Source organism: Colius striatus, chromosome Z (assembly GCF_028858725.1).
Source record: "Colius striatus isolate bColStr4 chromosome Z, bColStr4.1.hap1, whole genome shotgun sequence".
Classification (NCBI taxonomy): Eukaryota; Metazoa; Chordata; class Aves; order Coliiformes; family Coliidae; genus Colius; species Colius striatus.
The window spans coordinates 12,717,110-12,739,043 of record NC_084790.1 but is presented as its reverse complement, the minus strand read 5'-3'; the positions used below and the strand labels follow the sequence as shown (position 1 = coordinate 12,739,043).

Below are 21,934 nucleotides of genomic sequence, written 5' to 3'. Positions count from 1 at the left end.
ATTCTTACAAGTAACCTTGTAGGCATGCAAAATTTCTCAAAGCAAATCTTAATCCTTGATTCATCTCTATATTTATATGCATGTTAGGTTGGACGTGTCAAATCATTTCCCTGTTGCACATAAAAACCTGAGAATTCCCTGAGGCTACTTCAAGAAAGTCCCAGCTTGTCATTTGTGGTTATTGGTCCATGTTGTTTTTTGCTCTCTTCTTCCTCATGCATTCACAAAGTGAACACAAAAAAGAAGAATCAAATTTGTTATGTTTTCATTTTTTTAGTATTCAGCTTGCAACATTACATTTTTTCCTCGCTTCACATAAATCTTGCTTGAACTAAAAATCCCCTTTTTTGAATATGGATGGTTCCAGTATTTCAGATATTTTAAATATTATAGCTAATGTTACAAATGCTAATACACAAATGCCCTTTTCTCCTTAAGGTACTAGGTTTGACAGATCTTGAGACTATATTAGCTTCTTCCATAATACCATGATATTACTCTCTGCTCAGTAAAAAACTATGAGCTTTTTTCTCTTCAGGACTTCAAATCCATGAGCCTCTAACACTTGTTATTAACTATTAAAGTATATTGCATTTCATCACATGGCACTTGATTTTATTTTTGTTGTTTTGATCTTTAAGATTACCTAGTTTTTCATACATGATGAAATCTTCTGTAGTAACACTTTTAAGATCTTTACAGTGCATTAATAGTCAATGTTACTGGTAAAAACATGTGAGACTGTTCCCAGGACGTGTCCTGGAAAAACTCCACTAATGACTTCTCTGTAAACCAACGGTTTAATTTTCAGAGGTTAGGGAGATGTCAGAAAAAGTAACATGCACTTTTGGCCTGTTCTTATGCTTTTTGATATCTGGTAATAATTACAATTGAAGGCAGAGATGAATCTATAGCCTGAATTAGTTTTGATTTTTTTTTTTTATTTTGTTTACTCCTTCTTGGTTTGACTCTTAGATAACAACTTCGCATGTTTCCATGATATCAGATGCTTTACTTGAATGCATGACAGATTCAGTCTCTTAAATTTCCTTCATTTCAAAGAGAATAAGATGGCTATTTTGAGCATTATGTATTGGTAGACCAGAAAAATATTTCTATAGCATATTATAGTTGTTTCTGCAAAAGAAAGTATTTATTTATTTATAAAAGTAGATATCAAAACTATGCAATACTTACTCTGTTGGCAGTTTCTTCCCATAAATTCACCTGGACATTCACAGGAATAGTTAGCAACGAGATCTGTACAGATTCCACCATTCCTGCAGGGTTCGGCTTCACATTCATTTATATCTATAGGAAGCACATAAGATAACATCATGATTAGCAAGGAAAAATTCTAAAAGCAATAAAGACATGTTTTAAAGCGCTAAAACTCAATGCATTTATATAACTGACATTAGAAAATATATTCTTTTGCCCAGTAAAGATACTCAGCAAAGGATGTGATAAAACAAGGCATGCCTTAGGGAAAAAACAAAGCAATCTCATATAAATTTAGCTAGCTTCATATACCTACTGAAGCATTACCATGTTGCATGACAAATGGAATTTAAGGTTTTGTTCTGGGTTTTCCATTGTAACTTCCAGAGGACATTAAAGTCACAAGTTCCAATTTGGTCTTAAATAAATTCAATTAGTTCTAACAGAGTATTCATTAGTAATTCTTGTAACTTCAAGAAAAGTAACTACTTCTTTATCAACAGATGCCAGCTAAGAAAGTCTCTCAGTTCATCTCAGTCCATTAAACATCTTATTGACAAGGTTGTTTAAATGTCTAAAAAAATTTCCTTGCTGTGTATGAGTTAGTGGGTAAATTAAAACTAATAACTTGATCTGGAAGCTTGCAAATTGTATTAAGTACAGAAAAGGTCGTTAATTTCATTTGAGTTCTCCTTTCCCAGTACACTTTATCAAATGCTGCAAGAATAACAGTCCTCCGAGTTTTTCAGTGTATTAACCTTAAGGTATAATAGTAGATTCTTTTCCTCAAATGCAATATAGTAACTTGCAGTCACCATAAATAGGCAGATGAAGGGTAATGATATCTCATAACTAAAATTCTCTGTCTCTGCATTTATGTTTATTTTGAATGGAGTAGAAAAGTTGTATGAATTATATACATCAAATGCATACAGGTAAATATTTAAGAGATGGTAGCTAAATTAAGAGTTGAAGTCCTGTTGTATTAGACACTATAAACAGCAAACAGAAAAGAAGACTTTAGGTTGTACAATTTTATTTCTACTTTGGTTAACTGCATATTTATTTGGATACAGTTGCAGTCAGAGCACATTAGCAAAAAATAGAAATAAACTCAAATGAGAAGACAGTTAAGAGGTGAACTAGTTGTATTCATTGGTGAGTGAAATGCTCTATGAATTGATGTAATACTTTTCCTCGTTGTGTCAAATCTGCTTCTATCCTCAAAATGCAAACCTAGTTTATGATGGCATATACAAACTAAAGATGCTACATAAATGTCTAAACTTGATGCAATAAGTCTTGCACAGGAAAGCAACTTAGCAGCAAAGGGCCTGTGAGTCCTGGACTACGAGAAGTTGACCATAGGACAGCAATGCACCCTTACGGTAAAGGTGGCCAACAGCTTCCTGGCTGCATTAGGCAGGGCACTGCCAGAAGGCTGAGGGAGGTGATCTTTTCCTCTGCTCAGCACTGGAAGGCAAAGAATGGTTTGGATTGGAAGGGACCATTGGCATTGTTTGGTGTAAAGAAAAGAAGGAAACTCATTAACATATGAATGAAAATTCCGCCCAGTTTTGAGCTTCCCAGTTGAAGAATCATAGAGCTCTTCCGGAGACAGTCCAGCAGATGATCAGGGGACTGAAACACCTCTCATACGAGGAAAGGCTGCAGGACCTGGGACTGGTTACCTTGGTAAAGAGAAGATGGAGAAGGGACCTTGTCAACACTTATAAATATCTAAAGGGTAGGTGTTAAGAGGATGGGATCTTCTTTTTTTATGTCCTCTAGACAGGACAAAGGGCAAGTGGCACAAGCTGGAACACAGGACGTTCCAGTGGAAAATGACAAAAACCTTTTCCGTTCAGGTGAGGTAGCCCTGGCACAGGCTGCTCTGAGAGGCTGTCAAGTCTGGTAGTGGTTTTGTCTGGGTGAGGTTCTGGCAGTGGGGGGCTTCAGGGGTGACTTCTTTAAAAAATTGCTGCCAGAAGCTTCCTCTGTAGTTGACAGGGCCAATGCCAGTCAATTCTGAAACGGACCCACTGCTGACTCAGGCCTGGCCAATTAGTGACAGAGGTAATGCCTCTGTAAATAACATATTTGAGAACGGGAAGAAGTTGTGATACAGTTGCTAAACTGCAGCAGCCACCGGGAATGAGAATGTGAAAACAATATCTCCACAGACACCAAGGTCAGTAGAGAAAGAGGGGAAGGAGGTGCTCAAGCCCTGAAAGAAAGACTCCCCTGTGACCTGTGGTAAGGACCATGGTGAGGCAGCTGTGCCCCTGCACCAATGGAGACCCAATCACAGCCCGTGCAGGAGCCCACACCAGAGCAGGTGGATACCTGAAGGAGGCTGGGACTCTTTGGAAAGCTCACCGTGGAACAAGTTCCTGGCAGGACCTGGGAGCCCATGGGGAGAGAGGGGCCCACACCAGAGCAGGTTTGCTGTCAGGACTTGTGATCTTGTGAGGGACTTAGGCTGGAGCAGTCAGTACCTGAAGGACTGTTGTCCCCATGGATGACCCACGCTGTGGCAGGCTGTGAAGAGCTGCCCCTGTAGCAAACACCAATGTTGGAGCAGTTCAAGAACTGTAGCTCATAGGAAGGACCCACGCTGGGGCAATTTGTGGAGCACTATCTTCTATGGCAAGGACCTCACATTATTGCAGTGGTGTGAGAAAGCCTCTCCCTGAGAAGAAGCAGCATCAAAGTCCATCTGTGATGAACTGACCACAACTCCCATCCCCCATCCCCTGGTCTGCTTTTCGGGAGAAGGAAGGAGAGTGCCAGGAAGAGTGAGAGGTGGGGGAAGATGTTTTACTATTCGGTTTTATCTCTCATCTCCCTGTTTGTTTTGATTGTTTATTAATAAATCAAACAATTTCTCCCTAAGTTGAGTCTATTTTGCAACTAATGCTAATTGCTGAGTGATATCCCTATCCTTACCTCAACTTATGAACCTCTTGTTGTATTTCTCTCTTCAATTTAGAAGGAGAGTGACAGAACAACTTGATAGGCATCTTGCACCCAACTAAGGCTAAACTGCCACAAGTCTCCTTCTCTGGAGGTTCAAACCCAACTGGACAATTTGATTGAGGTGAATCTGCTTTAGCAAGGGTTTGAACTGGATGATCTCTAGACATCCCTCCCAACCCTGACCATTCTGTTATTTCCTGCTTCTGAAGCAGGAAACAGCTGAAGCTGTCTCTGAAGTAGCTTCTGAAGCTTCACGGTGATGAGAGAAGTGACACAGGTTGCTCAGGGCATCTGTGGAGTTTCCATCCTTCAAGATACTGGAAACTCATTTTCACATAGTCCTGGACAACCAGCTCTGGCTGGCCCTGCTTGAGCAGGAGAGCATGGATCAGATGACCTCCAAAAGTCCCATTTACCCTCAGCCATTCTGTAATAATCCTTACCTTGCTGTGAAGACAAATGCAGTTACAGACCTTCACATAAGTGTGGAGGCTACAGTCAGTTCTTTCAACCAGAAAAAGATCAGATTTTTATACTAAAATTTATGATGGTTACTGATCTTTTATATTCCTTTAAATTCTCTATGTTTCATTATTTGTTGCCTATAAAGATATCACATATTAGACTATTAAAAATTCACAGAATTAGCTGAATTTCTGTCTATTAGGGAGGAATAAGAGGAGTAACATCTTAGTGTGCAAGAAATAAAATCTGCCAAGAAAAATGACCAAAGAACAGACCTGCTCAAATTTAAATTAAATTCTTTATATGTATTTATAAAATTTAACAAGATTCTTCATCTCCCTATTTGCCTTTTTAAGCAAAGTCCATTAACCTTACATTTTCATCAGGTCATTCATCATTTTAATACAGGCTAATGCATTTGTGGGAAAAAAATACCAAGGTCATTGTGAACTAAAAAACATTAAGTGAACATACGAACTATCTCTTGCTTGGTGAAATAAAGGTAGTAATTCATCTTCTTAAAAGCTTCTCTGTGTAAAGACGTCTTCTCAACATAATGATTTTTTTTTCTAATCTGCCATTCCTATTGAAGTATGTAGGAAAAAATGCAGAGCTTTCCAGCATATTTCATATTGTCTATGTGATGATGTAGAAAGAAAGACAGAACCTTAAGTATAAGATACTTTTAAAGCAATCCTCATACTCTGTCCCTATGGAGCAATTAGATACAATCAGCTCAGAAAGATGGAAGTTTTTCTTATTATTATCTTTCTTACTTGGATCCTACAGTGATTTTTTTTCCAGTAATTTGAGAACTTTTAGTTTTGTCAATTCAAATATGTCATCTTTGATGACTGAGGAAAGGCTACCTCATTGTAGTACCATGTCTGATACCAGAACAGACATTTAGTTGGAAAGATAATAAACAACTGCTTAAAGCAGATTCACTTCAATTAAAATTTTCCGGATGGGTTTGAAAACTTCCAGAGAAGGAGACTTGTGGTGGTTTAGTCTTGGTTGGGTGCAAGATGCCCATCAAGTTGTTCTGTCACTCCATCTTAAAGATAATAAACATGTTAACAAATGGCAGATAAGTTCTGCAGAATTATTTAATTTACTGTTCATCATTTCATTTGACTGAATGTGCAGATGTAGAAAGTGGTTCATGCAAATTGTGGTCAGATTTTGTCAAATTTCCTACATGTGCCAATTATGATGCTAAAATCTACACCAGATGATGTGTTTCCTCTGAAATATATATATATATATTCCTTTGTTATAATGTCATGATTGGAAGTAAATTTGAATAGAAATTTTAAAATGCCAGAGTTTTTGGAGTAAGTTGCCCCTAAAAAGAAAGGCTCTTAAGGAAAAGCCCTTGTTGTCAGACACTAATTCTTCACTGACTATGCAATCGACCTATCCACATGAGAAGGATATGCTTGTAATGTAAATTAACTATCACAAAATAAAACCACTGCAGGTTGCTCATGATTTTTCAGGTAAGCTTGGGTTTTACATCAGGTAAGACTTTCAAGTGTGGTTCAGACAGTAATCATATGCACTCCAGTAACTAAAACACAGATAGTTGTGTACTGCCAGAGAAGTCAGAGGTCCTCACAGAGGGACCCAGTAAGACTGTTCAATACTGAGTGAAATATACTCTTGAAGAGGTTGACATGACAGCATAGGAAAGCCTATATTTCTAAACATTGTCCAACTTAATTTAAAAAAAAAAAAATCTAAATAAAAATTAATAAAATCAAACAGCCAAAAGAACTCCCCAAACCACAATCCTTGCCAAGCACAGTTCCACAGGATTTTTCTACTTAAAATGCTAGTGGTGCAGGAATAAGGAAACACTGACCATTTTCTGAAAACAAGATTGTTCCTTGAGTAATAATGTGAAGGACTAAGGCTGTTGATTAGAAAGTAAAGGCTATGCCAAGGTTTCTTTTTATGCTGAAGATGATTAAATTTACATTTCCAATTAGATTTACGTTTCCTACCTCTTAAGATCAAACCGTAACTACAAAGCTATTAAGTGTGTTTCTGTTTGAAGCACAGTCATCGTGCACTCTGGAACCGAAACATGCTGTCAGAAACAGGACAGGAGAGAAGTTTCCTATATTACAGAGTGATTTAGAGAATCATCATGAAGTAGACTTTTTTGGGTTTACTCTTTGTTGGATTGTATGTATGTTTTTTTAATCCTCTAAGTATTTAATAAAATATGAATAAAACTAGTACTGTAATTGTAAATATAAATATGAACATGTAATCCTTATTTTGGGCTTCACCTCTTAAATAGAGTCCCGTCTGTTTTCTTGAAAAATTACCTCATATGAAATATGTATATTAATTATGTAAGTTTCATAATTAAAAAAAATTAGTACTTCCAGTAATTTGAGTTCTTCAGCAAGCTACTTGGAGTAAACCTGGCTTTTTGTGATACACAGACAGATAAACTCCATCAGTTGCTTTTGTCTAAGCAGATGGTGTTTTGGCTGCAAATGCATACCAGTATCTTGTTCCTGTCCCCTGCTTGTTTCTTGTTTACATAGCCCATATTCCCGGTTCCTCACACCTGAACCCTTGTTTCTGATCCAGGACTACCTTTTGCAGTATGGACTTCCTGAAGTTCCATCCTGCTGCCAAGCACATTCTTTCCTTATCCTTTAATTTTTCACCTGTCTTGGCTAGCTGATCACATTTGGTCTGCCCATCTGAATTCTTTAGTCATGTTTTCAATCAGTCTTTTATCTTGATAGAATGGCCCACACACAAAGGTTCACTGGAACTCAAGTTGTCCTTTATTAGGAGCATTGATTAGACATAATCTAGTTATGTATTACTAATATTGAAAATATCTTTTTTCCTCAATAAAGCCAATTTAATATATAGAACACAAATGGAAATAGAAAATCAAGTGGTTTGGAAACTCTGTATCATAACCGGCTCCTATAAAGACCCATTTTTTTTTAAACGTTTTTAAAATTGAAAACTTAGAATCTTCTCTACTCAGTACCATTTCAAAATAAAAGTTGTTGACAACTAACAATGTTATATTGGGAAACTAGTAAGGTATAAAGTCGAGAAACATATAGTACGATGCAATTAGTTTTTAGCTGGACCTTAGTCTAGGATTTTCTTGTAGTTGCTTTATGGTATCTGATATCTTCTCTGTATCTTTTTCTTTATTGTATATTGATCTTGAAAGATTTAATTATGTAACTATTATATCAGTAAGACCACCCAAACTGTATAGCCTGGTTCCTAGAACTTTGTAATATCCTTTTATTGTTTAAACATGAGCTTTCAGATATTTGTACTTTTCATTTCCCAACACATACTCTGAAAGCCATATTATATACTCTTTTGGTATTACAGATTTGTACCAATTTGCTCAAGCACTATATTCTTTTAGAAGACAATTAATGGCAAAGCTCCAATGGAAAAACAAAAGAATCATACCAGCGTTATTTGGTAAAGAATCTGACTCAAGAGAATCAATAGAATACAATATTGTTATCTTAACAGCAAGCTACTCAGTTAAAGAATAAAATTAGAAGGACTACAGCAATCACGTGTAGAAGAACACATATTTCCTTTAAGAGCAGGAGACTTTTAATAATTAAAAAAAAAAAAAATCCTTAAAATGACTTTCCCGTATTCCTTTGCTTTACTAAAACAATCCTAAATGGTAAGAGTTTCCTAAATAAGCACATGTATATAATCTTCAATTTTTGCTTAAAATATATAGAAGACATAAGTAATTCCATTTATTATTGTAATTATAGGTTAAAGAAAGTTTGTAACCTGTTTACAAAGAAGATTGTGTCTGTAATTAATGTAAACAAAAAATAAGCCGTAACTGCAGCTATAACTGTTCCTTGATTTAATCGGCATTATACAAAAGGAAGCACTAAAACATTACTGGTACAACCCTGGCATGAAACATTTAAAATGAACTGGAGAATATTATCATGAAATTTGGGAATTTAAATATATAGTATTAAATATAAACTGGATGTATTCAATGCATATTCAACACAGGACAGATATCTGTTAAAATTCAGTGCTTTGATTGTTTTTTCAAAGCTAGTTTCCTGACCACAGAAGGCTCTCAAAATGCCATAACAAATAACCTGCAGGAAATTTCAACTATAATATCATATTCAAGTGATTTGCTGTTCAGATATCCTTATTATCTGTCTCCAAAAAGAGCAGAAATCAGCTATATACTTGAGACAAAAAAGTACATCTCCTGTTCCCCATATTTAGAGGCTAAATGCTATATTACCCCTACTATTCTATATGATGTTTTCTTTCTCCTGCATGCATTTGGTACAACAAACTGCAGTATATGTCCTTCAGAACAATCCATCAATGAGCAGCCTATAAGACTTTTTCCTGAACCATTCAGTACAAATATTTCAGATTGTTCAGATTGTATTACTTTATGAAGAAAAGAGTAAGTTAGGTAAGAGAGTTACTAGAGCTGTGTTCTGAACCAAAAAGAGGCATTCTAAAGAAAAGAAATAAAAGGAAATAAAAAGAAGGAAATAAAAATAATACCCAGATATATGTCAGAACTTTTGGCTTAACAATGCGTGAATGAGATACGTTTGTAATCAGCAATATACATTAATGGCTACACATTTAATAAAAAGAGTTCTGAGAAAGGTTCTGTTGCTCTCACCTAGAGTTCTGTCAGAAACTGTGTCTTAAGCATCCTTTCTAATATTATATGCTCGTCTTTCAAAGCAGTTTTATGTCTTCTCAGGCTTCTTTAAACTAATTTACACTTTGTTTCATTATATCTCCTTAAAAAGCTATCATCCAAAAAAAAAAAAAGACAGGAAAAAAAATGTTCATGCTACCTGTAAACATTGATCTTTTCCCTTAAGTTGGAACCAACATCAGAGTGGTTTCTGAAATAATTTTATATAATTTAAAGAAAAATTGGAATTCATAGCTGTGATTCTATCCCCACTGATTCCTGAAGAAATCCAGGCTCTGCAAAATTGAAACTAACTAAAGATTTTGAAGTTTTTTAAAATGACATGTTTTTAAATTTAATGTGGCAAGTAAAATCTTTACATTTTGGAAGACAGTATTTTTTATTATGACTTATTTCTTTACTTGTCAGTTCATTTATCATCTTTTCCACTTATAATTTACATCTTAGTTCCAAGTATTGCTGTTACAGTACCACTGAATCAGTTGTAGCATCTATCTATAAATAATATTTTAAAACATTAACTATAGCATTTTCCCCCATGCAATCCTCACTTAAAAAAAAAAATCCAAATTAAAGTTTTCAAGCCACTTATGAATACATTTCTATACAATAGTAACTATATCCATAGTTTTCAGAATGGTAATATTAACTGTAGAACTATTAGAAAAATACTGATTAAAAAATTATCAAGAAAAAGACATGGTAAAATATTTTTCACACTTTGAATTAAAGCCAGGAAAAAAAAATATTAGTCAATTTGAGAATTGTTAAGAACCTGCAGGGGCAACCTCTATCATTTATGTATCCCTCTAATATACACATTAAGTGGTTTACATGCTATGCATATTTTATAGTGTGCTGGTTTTCCAGCAAGAGAGCTAATATTAATTATTTCTGTATTTTTACACTCCAAGGGTTACTTTCAATTGTTTTCCTTAGAAACTACTATAAACCATGTAAAAGACTGGTGAGATCACAGAAACAATTTCATTAAAATCTAATAGGAACTTTTACAGAGAGTATGAAGGTCTCACTTCACTTAAAAGGATTTTGAGCAGATTCTGAACAAGGGAGTGCTCTATAAGAATCCTTGCTGCAGCACCTATACATCTAGTTACATTAACAGCGGTATTTCTGGTTTTATTTTCATACATTTTTGATGTTACTTATTAATTCCTATTTCTGTTTTGAGAACTCCCATCACGTAATGAGAAAACTGACTAAAGCTCTGACCATACAATGACATTGGAATCCACATAGGTGCCTATTGCCTGTCTTGCAAAATTTTTATCTTTGAGTTATAGGTACTAAAAAGTTATTATAGTTTTCTCTGTGGAGTCATACTTCCAAGACTGGACTATGCAGTATTTCCCGATTTTCTGTTTACCTGTTTAAATGCACATTTAATGGCTTTTCATCTAAGGTAATTTAAATTTAATAGAATTTTTGAATAGCATTCCCAGGAACTTTCCTATTAGTTTTAGAATAGTTGGTACTTTGAAAATTTTTATATAGATTGAAGCAGCTTTTTCATTTTTAATTACTTTTAATGTATATTGACATTAAAACCTTTGTCTCATTAAATAACTTACCATTTAATTTTACACCATAGAAGCATGTCTTCAGGCCAACAATTCCTATCATTTCCAATGAACCTTATTAAAATAATTGGCTATTTATATAAAAAGCATTTGACAAATCATTTTAACTCTAGTTGAGAAAAACACCTTATTAAAAAGTGAATAAACCTGTGAATAATTTTTTCTTTACAAGAAATGCCCCCCAAAAAAATCTCAACTTCATGTGTAAATTTAATTTATTCAGTATTAGTTTATTACCTTTAACTGGATTATTTGTTAAAATATTGTAGATCGGCTCATGGCAGGCAATAAGTCCATTTATTTTCAGAACAAGTTTGAGTGCAGATCAGTGAATTAGCATATTTCCCCTCACATATCCTGAAATAATTGTATTCTTTCAAAATGCAGTTGTATACACATTTCAGAATAGAGTGAGCACAGGGATATATTTTTTTCACATGACTACAGTTATGGCATAAGTTCTGAAAAATGTTATTAGATCAACAAGTCCTGGAGGGTATAATGACAGATGATCTAAAATGACTAAACCAGATGGTTGTATTTGTTCATATGTCCACATTTCATAAACAATGGGTGACGTGTATTCGTTTATGTCTAATCTATATACATCTCATTTAAGCTCTCATAAAAAGTTATCTATGGGACTTCAGTGCACTTATGTTGCACAAGTGCACATAAATGTGCTATGTAAAGATAATTTCTACTCTTTGCTTACACCTTTCAAATTCATACTCATAAAAGTATGCATGTTTTACCATTTTATTTAATCACAAAAATAACCTAACACTGTAAACAGGAGAAAGGGTTAGATCTTGTGGCACAGTTCTCTAATCGCTCTTCTCATCTTGCAGCTGTGGAGTACCACATTTTAGTACATGTAACATACATGGACAGAGATTAAGAGCACATTTATAAATCACTCAAAAGTAACAGTGGGTTAAAAAATGAATGGATGGCTTAATAGATGATCAACGAAATGTCTCTTATTCATCATAGCTAATCACTATGTTCATTACAACCACAGGTAGATCCTCAGCCCTGTAAGGATTATGAATTTGCTTATAGCTTATCTACACAAACATAAGACCAAGAGGAAAGACCTATGGAGTTAGAAATTGGTCAATCTCACCTCAGTCTCCTGGAAAATTATGAAGTAGGTCATCCTGGAAATCATTACCCATCAGAAAAAAACAGACAAGATGGTGATGCAAAGTACTTGGCATGCATTTCTGAGGGAGATCATTTTGGTAGCTCTCCACTGGATTCTCTCTAGAATTTCCCCGTCTCTCTTGAGCTGGGGAGCCCAAAATCAAGTATTGCAGATGTGGCCTCACAAGGGCAGAGTAGATGGGGAGGAGAACTTCTCTTGACTTGCTGGTCAAAATCTTCTTAATGTATCCCAGAATGCCATTTGCCTTCTTGGCTATGATGGCACACTTCTGGCTCAGATAAATTTCCACTATAAAAAAAGACATGGACTTTTTGGAGTGAGCCTAGTGCAAGGCCATGATAAGTAAGGGGCTGGAGCCTCTAACCTACAAGAAGATATTGAGAGAGCTGAGATTGTTCAGTCTGCAGAAGGGAAGGCTCTGAGGAACCTTATTCACATGTCTAAGTATCTGATGGGAATGAATGAAGATAGAGACTCTCCTTAGTGGTGTCTATTGGCTGGAGCAGAGGCAATGGGCTCTACTGAAAATACAGGAAAATCCATTTGTATACGTTTTCTCACAGTGTGACCACTCTCCATTTTGACCAAACATTGGAAAGAGATTGAGTTTTCCTCTGGGAAAATATTTACATAATGATTGGATATGGTCCTGGGCAATCTGATCTGGTTGATGCTGCTTGAGGATGGGGGCTGGGTGAGGTATCTCCAGAGGACTCTTCCAACCTAAACTATTTTGTAACTCATGCATATAGTATGTATATGCCATGCATATAATTGATAAGGGTTTAATGAGTAAGTGTATTTGTCACAGATCAATTATATTATCTTTTGGACTATAATAATTTCCTTGTCTCCTCTGCAAAGGTCAAAAAGAAGACCAGAATTCCCTCCCGATAAAAGACACAAAACCTATATGAAATAGTTTCCTCACATCACTAATGACTGAGGAATACAGGCTTCTGTCTCCACCTGACTGACAAGTCTGTTATCTGAGGAGACTTATACCCTGGTTGTTCCTCATAACTCACAGAAACATAAATGTCCTGCACTAAAAACATCCCTTGGAACTGGAACTAGTATTTATGTCAGATGGCCCAGGCAGTATCACCTTTACTTGATGATCATATCATATAAGACCTGGACAAGTCTATGCATTTTCCAGAACTATATTTAACAGCTAAGGAATTGCCTTCCAGTCTATAATCTGTGCGACAACTTAGGGCCATGGATGGTAAAATCTCTTAAAAATATCTTTATTTCTGCTGACAAATGAGAGGCAGTTCTCTTTCTGCCACAGCACTGAAAAAATGGTCAGAAATAAAGACTACAAACTCTGAATTTTAAATTCAGGTAAAGGTTCTTTTCACCTTTTATTTTTTTTTCCCTAATTTTAGCATATGCCTTCTGTAGTGTAGCTCTGAAAGGTTCCTTAAATGTTAAGTGTAAATGACAAAGAAAATAGAAAGAATGAGAAAAGAGCAGACTAATTTCTCTCTAATAATGAAAACTACTGGTACAGAAGAGAGTATTGCTTTTAAATAAACTCTAAAAACTACATGAGAGTGATGACTGTATGCATTAACAGCTCTGTTAGATACACAGAAGGATCACATAGAATACATTTTCAGAACTCGATGCTTTACCGACTTTTGAAATCTGCCAAGATTACAAATCTTATCTATGTTTTTTAGGTAGATAGCTATTTAAACTGTCTTCTATGGTGTAATGCATATACATCTGGACCGCAGAATATTGACTCATTGCTAATTCTTTATTGTAAGGAGGCAATTCATGAATGCTATAATTTTTTCTCATTCATGGTCAAGCACAGATCCTGAAATTATAAACAACTACTGAAGCTCTGTGCATTTGTGCAGAAAATATCACAGTAAGGACTAACAAGTCCCTCTGGAAAGCCTTAGGAGCATCTATACTTTTATTAACAGCAGTGACCAAAAGAGAGTGTGTTCGTTTCAGCATAATATCTAATCTGTTAGAACATAAAGCTGTGAATTCCACCTTTTATGTCTCTCTGCAAGTTCCTGTCTCCCCACTTCTCTAGGAGCTAGCACTACATTCAATGCTGTGATTCCACCAAAAATCCCTTTTTGTGGTTAGTTCATACACTTCTAGACAAGTGTGGTGAGACAGTTCAGACTGAAGTCTGATGGGGATATATTATCTGAAAAGATGGGCATCAGAACTTTTAGCAGTATCAGGCAATTACATCAGAGGATTAAAGAAAATTCAGGTTGGACGAGACTGCAGAAAACCAAGTGTCTCTTGTAATGTTATATATGAACAAGTCAAAAGAAATGGAAGATATATAAGAGCTAGCATTTTCAATGTACTTGCAGAAAAATGTAGGCTCAGATAGGTTATGTTTACATTTATAAATAGTGTGATCTTAGAATTATAGTTGTAGAGTGAGATGATTAGAGTTGAGCATGCAGTGTCTGCAAACCCTAACAACTATCTCAGGGATGTTTTCTCTGTACAAGTTCTAGGCTTGCTGGGTGGACAGAATTTACTCATCGGAACACTTTATATTAATTCCTAGTATGTACACAGGGAATTTTAGACTGCCAGACTGTTTTGTTTTAGATTATTTTCATCACAAAGGGATCCAGTTCTTGTGCTCTGAGACTGTTGTCACATGAAGCAAAGCACAGTAAGAAGAGATGATCAATAGATTTTCTTTAAAAATGAACTCTTTATTCAAACTAAAATACCCATTCAGCTGCCCTGCAGAAATAATTGTATGTTATTTAACACATCAGAATAAATGCAAGCTAGGATAATATTCTCGGTATTCATATGCAAATGTGACAGCACCATGAGTTTTGTCTGAGATATTTTATGAATACAAAGGGAATCCATTTGTAATGCAAATTGGTATGTACTATTAGACTGTTATCTCATTATATTGAGCTATATATACACATCCAAGCAGTGCTGTTTCAAGTTTTGCACACACAGGTAATGAGTCTGACGCTACATTCTTCTCTCTCTCTGTATGCCATTATTTACAAATAAATCAACTGATCTAAAAAGTGTTTCTACATGAAAAAATACTAGTTATAATTTCAAAAGAGCAGCCAGACTATCAAATAGATCTCTGGCTCTTCCTTCTAAAAGTTTCTTTAGGCTCTTGAAACTGTCTACTGGGTCTGTAGTATAAAAACAACACCTGACGACTATATTTTTTTCTTCCATTTTTACAAAAATTGTCATTTGAATTATTCCAGTTCCAAACATTAAAGTAATTCATTCACTTTTAAACTACTTCAATGAAAAATGGAAATACTAATATTTTTTACAGTAATTGGGAACTGCACAGCCCTGTGCCAGCATGAGTTCATGACACAACTGCAATATTTTAATTCCATATCCTTGACACACCTACATGGACAGATAGTTGAGCAAGGTGGTTGTTATGGCAGCAGAATAATAATCAAAAAAACCCCAAAAATATCTAAATTGCAAAACTCATCAAAATGACAAAAGTTTTATCTCATTAAATACTAGGATTTCACTTAAAGATTTAATTTATCTTCATTACCTTCCTCACAGAAACGTACTGGTATATCTGAATGAACCCGTGAACACAACAAAGACTGAAATAATCCTTTTTTTAAAGCTGCAGCATGGCTGTATTGATCCTAAACCATTATAATGGCTGAAACTGTGTAATTTTCTGTATCTACCTGAAAGTGCATAAACAGCAAAGTGAAGAAACAAAGAAAAGATATTTTGTTCAGCTCCAGTTTTCCTGTGTGCTTCCTCTAACCATCCATAATTCTATTTTGGTTCATCAATTGTTATTTTATGTGGGATTCAGTGTACTCTCAGCAAGTCTGCAGATGAAACCAAGCTGTGTGGTTTAGGTATCTTGCAGACAGAACTCAACTGGTGTAAGGAGTGGACCCATGTGAATGTCACGAAGATCAGCAAGGCCAAGTGCAATGTCTTGTACTTGGGTTAGGACAAGCCCAAAGATCAAGACCAACTAGGGGATGCACAGTCCTGCAGAGACATATTGGGAATAGTGGCGAATAAAAAAACAGACAAGAGTCAGCAATGTGTGACGGCAGCCCAGAAAGCTAATCATGTTCTGGGGTCTGTAAAAATAAATGTGACCAGCAGGTCAAGGGAGGTGATCCTCCCCCTCCATTCTCATAGCCCCACTTGGAGGAGTGCACCCAGCTCTTAGGCTCCCAGTACAAGGCAGACATATTGGAGCAGATTCTCCATCACTGGTATGTTACAAAAATGGTCGAGGGGCTGGAACACCTCTCTCATGGAGAAAGCCTGAGAGAGCTGGGCTTGTTCAGCATGGAGAAGACCTTATTGCAGCCTTTCAATATATAAAGGGAATTGATAAGAAAGACAGGGAGAAACTTTTTACCAGGGCCTGTAAGGACAAGGGGCAATGGTTATAAACTAAAGGAAGTTAAATGTAGATTAAGCTATTAGGAAGAACTTATGATGTGAGTGGTGAGAAAGTGGAATAGATTGTAGGAGAAGCTGTGGACATCCTATCCTTGGAAGTGTTCAAGGCCTAGTTGGAGGGGACTTTGAGCAACCTAATTGAGTGAAAGATGGCTCTGCTCATAATGCAATATTAAGTGATAATGAGTATAAGAATCAAATTAATTGTTGCTTCTCTAATTGATGAAAGGATGTTAACTGATGATTGAATGATGAGTGTGTATGTCATCATACCTTTATCTGAAATGCTCTGCCTAAGTATGAGACATTATAAATAAGAAATATAAACTCCAAACTCTGGTATGACAGTTTGAGGAAAAAGGCAACCCATAAAAGTAGGAGTGGAAGAGAGCAGGTGAATCAGTGTTCAGTTCGCAGTTTGTTACTGAAGAACCTCATGTGAGGTCTGAAACTTTATTTTTAACAATAGTTTTCTGATACAAAATTAGTGTAAAATTATAATCCACATGTTCTTTCACATTCTCTTTTCACAAAGCCATGTAAAACCATTTAAACATTGCTTTCAAGAAAAAGCAGTCTAGCTATTGAAAATCCAAAAGGAAATCTTACTGGGTTTTTTTTGTAAAAGTGTTTTCATGCAACATTTGCAAGACTCTTTGTGGTACTTTTGTGTAATGGATTCAGGAATATAAACAATTATTCTGATTCTGAAAAAATACACAGAAGAGACATATTATAATATTTTTGTCATAAGAGACAACGTGTGATGTTGACATTACCATGGGATACTTATTACTGAGTTTTTAGTTCACTATTTATTATTAATTCAAATATAAAGAGGAATTTGCATGTGCAAAATATTTCTGTATGTTATCTTTTTAATGCAGAACATGAATAAAATAAGTCTCTTTCACAATCAAACAACAATTTATGTGGTTTTTTTTGAACTTTAGTTTCTTTCCCCAGTAAAACAATATTAATCCTTAAGAAAGATAGTAATTAGGGGAAGAGCGATTTATTCTCTTACAAAAGATATTGATAATGGCTATTGACAACCTAAGGGACTTTTACACCACAGAAACACATATCTTCTTAAAAGTGCCATTCGTTCTATAGTTCAGTTAGTGTATAGGTCATAAGAAATCCACCCCTCCAATCAATTTCCCCATAAAACTCAAAAGCAATCATGAAGATCTATTTCCTCCTACTACGACATCTTATGAAATAAAGTTAGGCATCAAAGGAAGCAGCTTAATAAATGCCTCAGCTCAACATCCAGTTCTGGTTAAAACAGGAAAAAATAGAAAAGAAACTTCCAACAAAATGTTGCATAAATAATATAGAAAGTACTGTAAGAATCTTCTACCAAATAAATGGCACAGCTTTGTCTTCAGTATAGGTTGCTGTCACAGTACAGTATACCACAGAAAATAAAAAGGTTTTCAGAAAGCCACTGAGAAACCATTTAAAAGCCCTGCAAAAACTCTCATATGAAACAAAAAAGGTAACAATTTAAACTGTTTGCATAGGAAAAATAAGAAGGCGTATGACAAATATATGCTAAATAATAAGTGGCACTCAAAAGTCGCTATTCTTCTAGTCTAACAATACACAAAGAAAGAAACATTTAAAGACAGCAGGTTTGACAATGAAAAGGGGTTTTTTTTCAATATAAAGCATAATTAGAGTATGGAACGCAATGCATCACGAATTTGTTAAGGTCAGTAATCCAACAAGATGAAAAAAAGCTATTGGAAGTGTATATGAATGAGAACAACAAAGCGTATAAATGTTACCAAAAGTGAAACAAAATTGGAGGGAATATTATACTTTGTACCTGGGATTTCAAGCCAATCTCTGGCTATTATAGAATGAAATAAAATCTTCGAATAGGGGTCAAGTTATGTCCCGTATTTTCATGGTGAGGATGCTTCCACCACTTCTTAGAAGTATCCAATGTTGGTGTATTACCTGAGATTTAATACTTTTTGTTCCTGGGCTTCATATATATATTCTCAGCTCAGTGACCTGCTGCTTTATGTATAGTATATGGTATATGTATGGTATAGTTTCCCTCATTCATTTCATGTCTAAGCTACTGGTCAGCCACAGGAATGGCTTTCAGATTTTATCTCAACAAAGCTTAGATATGTAAGATCCCTAAGACAGACAACTAACTTACTACTACTCTACTATAGATATTATTACATCTCCATTACACATCAGTATTAATATAATTTGTTATAAATATGTATACAGCTAATTTCAATGAAAATTAACTCCCCCAATCAAAATAAAAAGGAATACCTGGGTTGGATTTAGAGCTCCTCAAACAGGTATTTCTCTCCAAAGAGGAAACCATAGTGAGTGCTTAGCAGGAGCATGGGATTAACATCTGGTATGGTGCAACTGTATGTACCCTAGTACATTAAATTTACCCACGTGCCTAGGGGGACAACTGGCTTGGAACAAACTGCACCTGTGTGAGATACAATTGGTTGTAGCTTCTAAATCAAGACAAATGCATAAAAGCTGTTGGTGGGGAATGGTTTCTGGAGTGCTCTACCACCAAACTGCAGCCAGGAATGGTTTAGCAAGAGCACTTACTCATTGTAATGCATAAAATCCATGCCACAGGATGTTTTACAGCTTCCTCACAGATACTCTTTCCTAATAGCTATAAAAGTTACTAGGATTTTAATTTGTTGGTAGAGTTAAAGCTATACAGGTTATGCACTATGTCAAATGGTCAGAAATGCATGGCCACTGGCCTTTCTAGTTGCAGCCCCACAGCTAAAAGCCACTTCCCTATAAGTAGCTGGGATGATGCCTCAACATACTACCAAAATGTGAGCCGATGCTCTGACACACAGTCCCCATGTGCACAAGCTCCCTATATATAACTGTAGCAGATATGACTAGCACAGATCATCTATGATGGGGAGGTATAAAACAGAGACCTCTATACAAACACTGGGAAGGATTTGCTTACATTTTAAAATGTGCTTGACTAAGAACTTTTATTCTTTTTGGAGTGCAAGCCATTTAGTTATGGCTGACACAGTTAATGATCATCAGGATGTAAAACCAGATGCAAATCAAATCCTGAAATCTGAACTCTTTACTGCATCAAATCTGATTTTTTTTTTCTGGTTGGGTGTCTGTGACTTTGTCATTAGTTGAGTAGCAGCCAGTAACTCATACTTTGATGATTCCCTATTTTTATCAGTGAGCAATATTTAACTGATAATTACAATAATGCAAATTGTCTGTATCTCTCAATGTTATGAATTTTTTTTTTTTTGGTGGTAAAATTGTCTTCTGAGTATTTCCGTGGATTTTTACTTCTTCTTCGGAACTGTTTCTAGGTTATTTTAATAGAAGACAGTATAATCAGTCTATGTGTTGATGAAAGCACTACTTATCTGAACAGTGACTATTTGTCCAGCATTTTCACCTATCATATGAGTACTTAGTGAGGTTGATAATGGGATAACAGATGTTGGTTTGTGAATAGCAGTAGGCCTTTTTCAGTAAAGGCCAGAAAGATCTCAGATTGACTTTGTTGAAATCCACAGTTAAAGAGAAAGGAATTACAACATATCCAATGATTACATGGTTCCTCCTGGAGAGTGACAAGGCCATGTATTTACACAGCTTTCAGTCAAAGTGATCCTGACGGAACAAAATGATTTGCTGCTATTATGAATGACCATCACTGCCACAGCATATTCTTTAGTCTCTCTGGGCACAAGTTGTATGCTGTTTTTAAGAATTAAAGTGCTCCAGGTTGCTCCCTGAAAGTGCTGCTTTCTCAATGCAGTAAGATTGTAGGGAAGCTTGTCTTGCTTCAAGGTAGTTCTTACAAATAGCTCCTCCCTTCTTGTCATTACATACTGTCAATAGCATATTTAAAAGCCAAATTGCCATACATTAACAGCATGACAAATTGCGGCCTTGACAGGGTTTGGGAAGAAGCTTCATACCAAGCAGATATGTAAATGACTCTTAAAGAACAGAAGAATATTTAAGGAATATTTTGGGTATCACTGCATTATCTGCCTGGTTTTGTACCTGAGGTAGACTTTTATACAAAAACATTGGTTAGTTTATCAGCCTGGAAATGGAAACCTTTCTTTCTTTTTTTGCCACTGGAGAATCAGAATACTTTTAGAAAATTAATATCAGTTTTGTAATAAATGTAGAATACACAATCAGTGAAATTGCTAATGACCTCTCTTCTAATCAATCACCTTGCTTAACTGATTTGGCAGCAGAGTATTAGACATGAAAGAAATCCAAGATTAAAAGAACTTTGTACAAGAGAAGTATAATGTGATTTTTGGAAATCTTAACAGTTTAGATGAAGATATGAGTCTTGCAATCAGATCATTTTAATTTATCCTTTTTATGATGGAAATACTTTGACAGATTTCTTACTAAATTTACAGTGAGTTCAGATTAAATTGCTAAACTTTATGAAGCAGAGGAATGTATCAAAAGTACTTTGTGAATTGAGCTAAAGGGATATAATATAAAAGAGTTATACTGAGTCCACTACTAGAAGTCACATACCTCCTCCTGATTGCAGAAGCCTCCTCTGCTGCTTCTCAAAGCTGAAATCCTTAGAGATCCCCTGAACACCTATATATCATATAAGATTTATTGTCTCATCTAAGATGAGATTATCTGAAAAGGACTGAATTGCGTTCTCTACAAAGAGTAACTGCTCACATAAAATTGACATCTCAAATCACTTTTAACTGAATTCTGGAGTTTTAGCCTCCCCGCAGTGAATCTGAATCATTTGTGTGAGAGCTCTGCTTCACTCTGAAGTTGGTATATACTTTGCTGATTAGCAGGATTATTAGCAAACTGTTGCATACCTGAGTATTTTTAAAAGGATGCTGGGAACTCACCAAATAACTATGATGAATCGCGCCATAATGCACTACTATATTCTTGTGGTTTTGCCCAACCAGCGGTGAAGCACCACAAGAGTCTCTTGCTCACTGCCCCCATCTACCCCCACCCTTGTTAGGATGGCAGAGGCCCCAGGGAGATGGGAGGAAAAAGATAACCAAGGGTGTTGTGGATTAAGACAAGGGCAGGGAGGGCTCGCTGTCAATTACTGTTCCAGGCAAAACAAACTACAGTATTCAACTAAGAGAGGAAAGTAAGGAAAGTTTATTCTACTACCTATAAGAAACAGAACAGAACAAAAAGCAAAAACCAGAGCAGGATGATGAGAAAAAATACAACTATCACTTTAAAATCTCCCTCCCTCATCCCTCCTTTATT

At 35.6% G+C, this 21,934-nt stretch overlaps 1 protein-coding gene across 1 annotated transcript in view; it reads right to left on the bottom strand.

Annotated features, from left to right (window-relative positions):
* The window catches only part of EDIL3 (EGF like repeats and discoidin domains 3), a 257,156-nt gene that overhangs the window by 101,017 nt on the left and 134,205 nt on the right, over positions 1 to 21,934 (bottom strand). Inside the window, exon 4 of the mRNA XM_062018152.1 lies at positions 1,198 to 1,311. Within this exon, the coding sequence (XP_061874136.1) occupies positions 1,198 to 1,311 (114 nt within the window). The remainder of the gene's footprint in view (positions 1 to 1,197; positions 1,312 to 21,934) is intronic.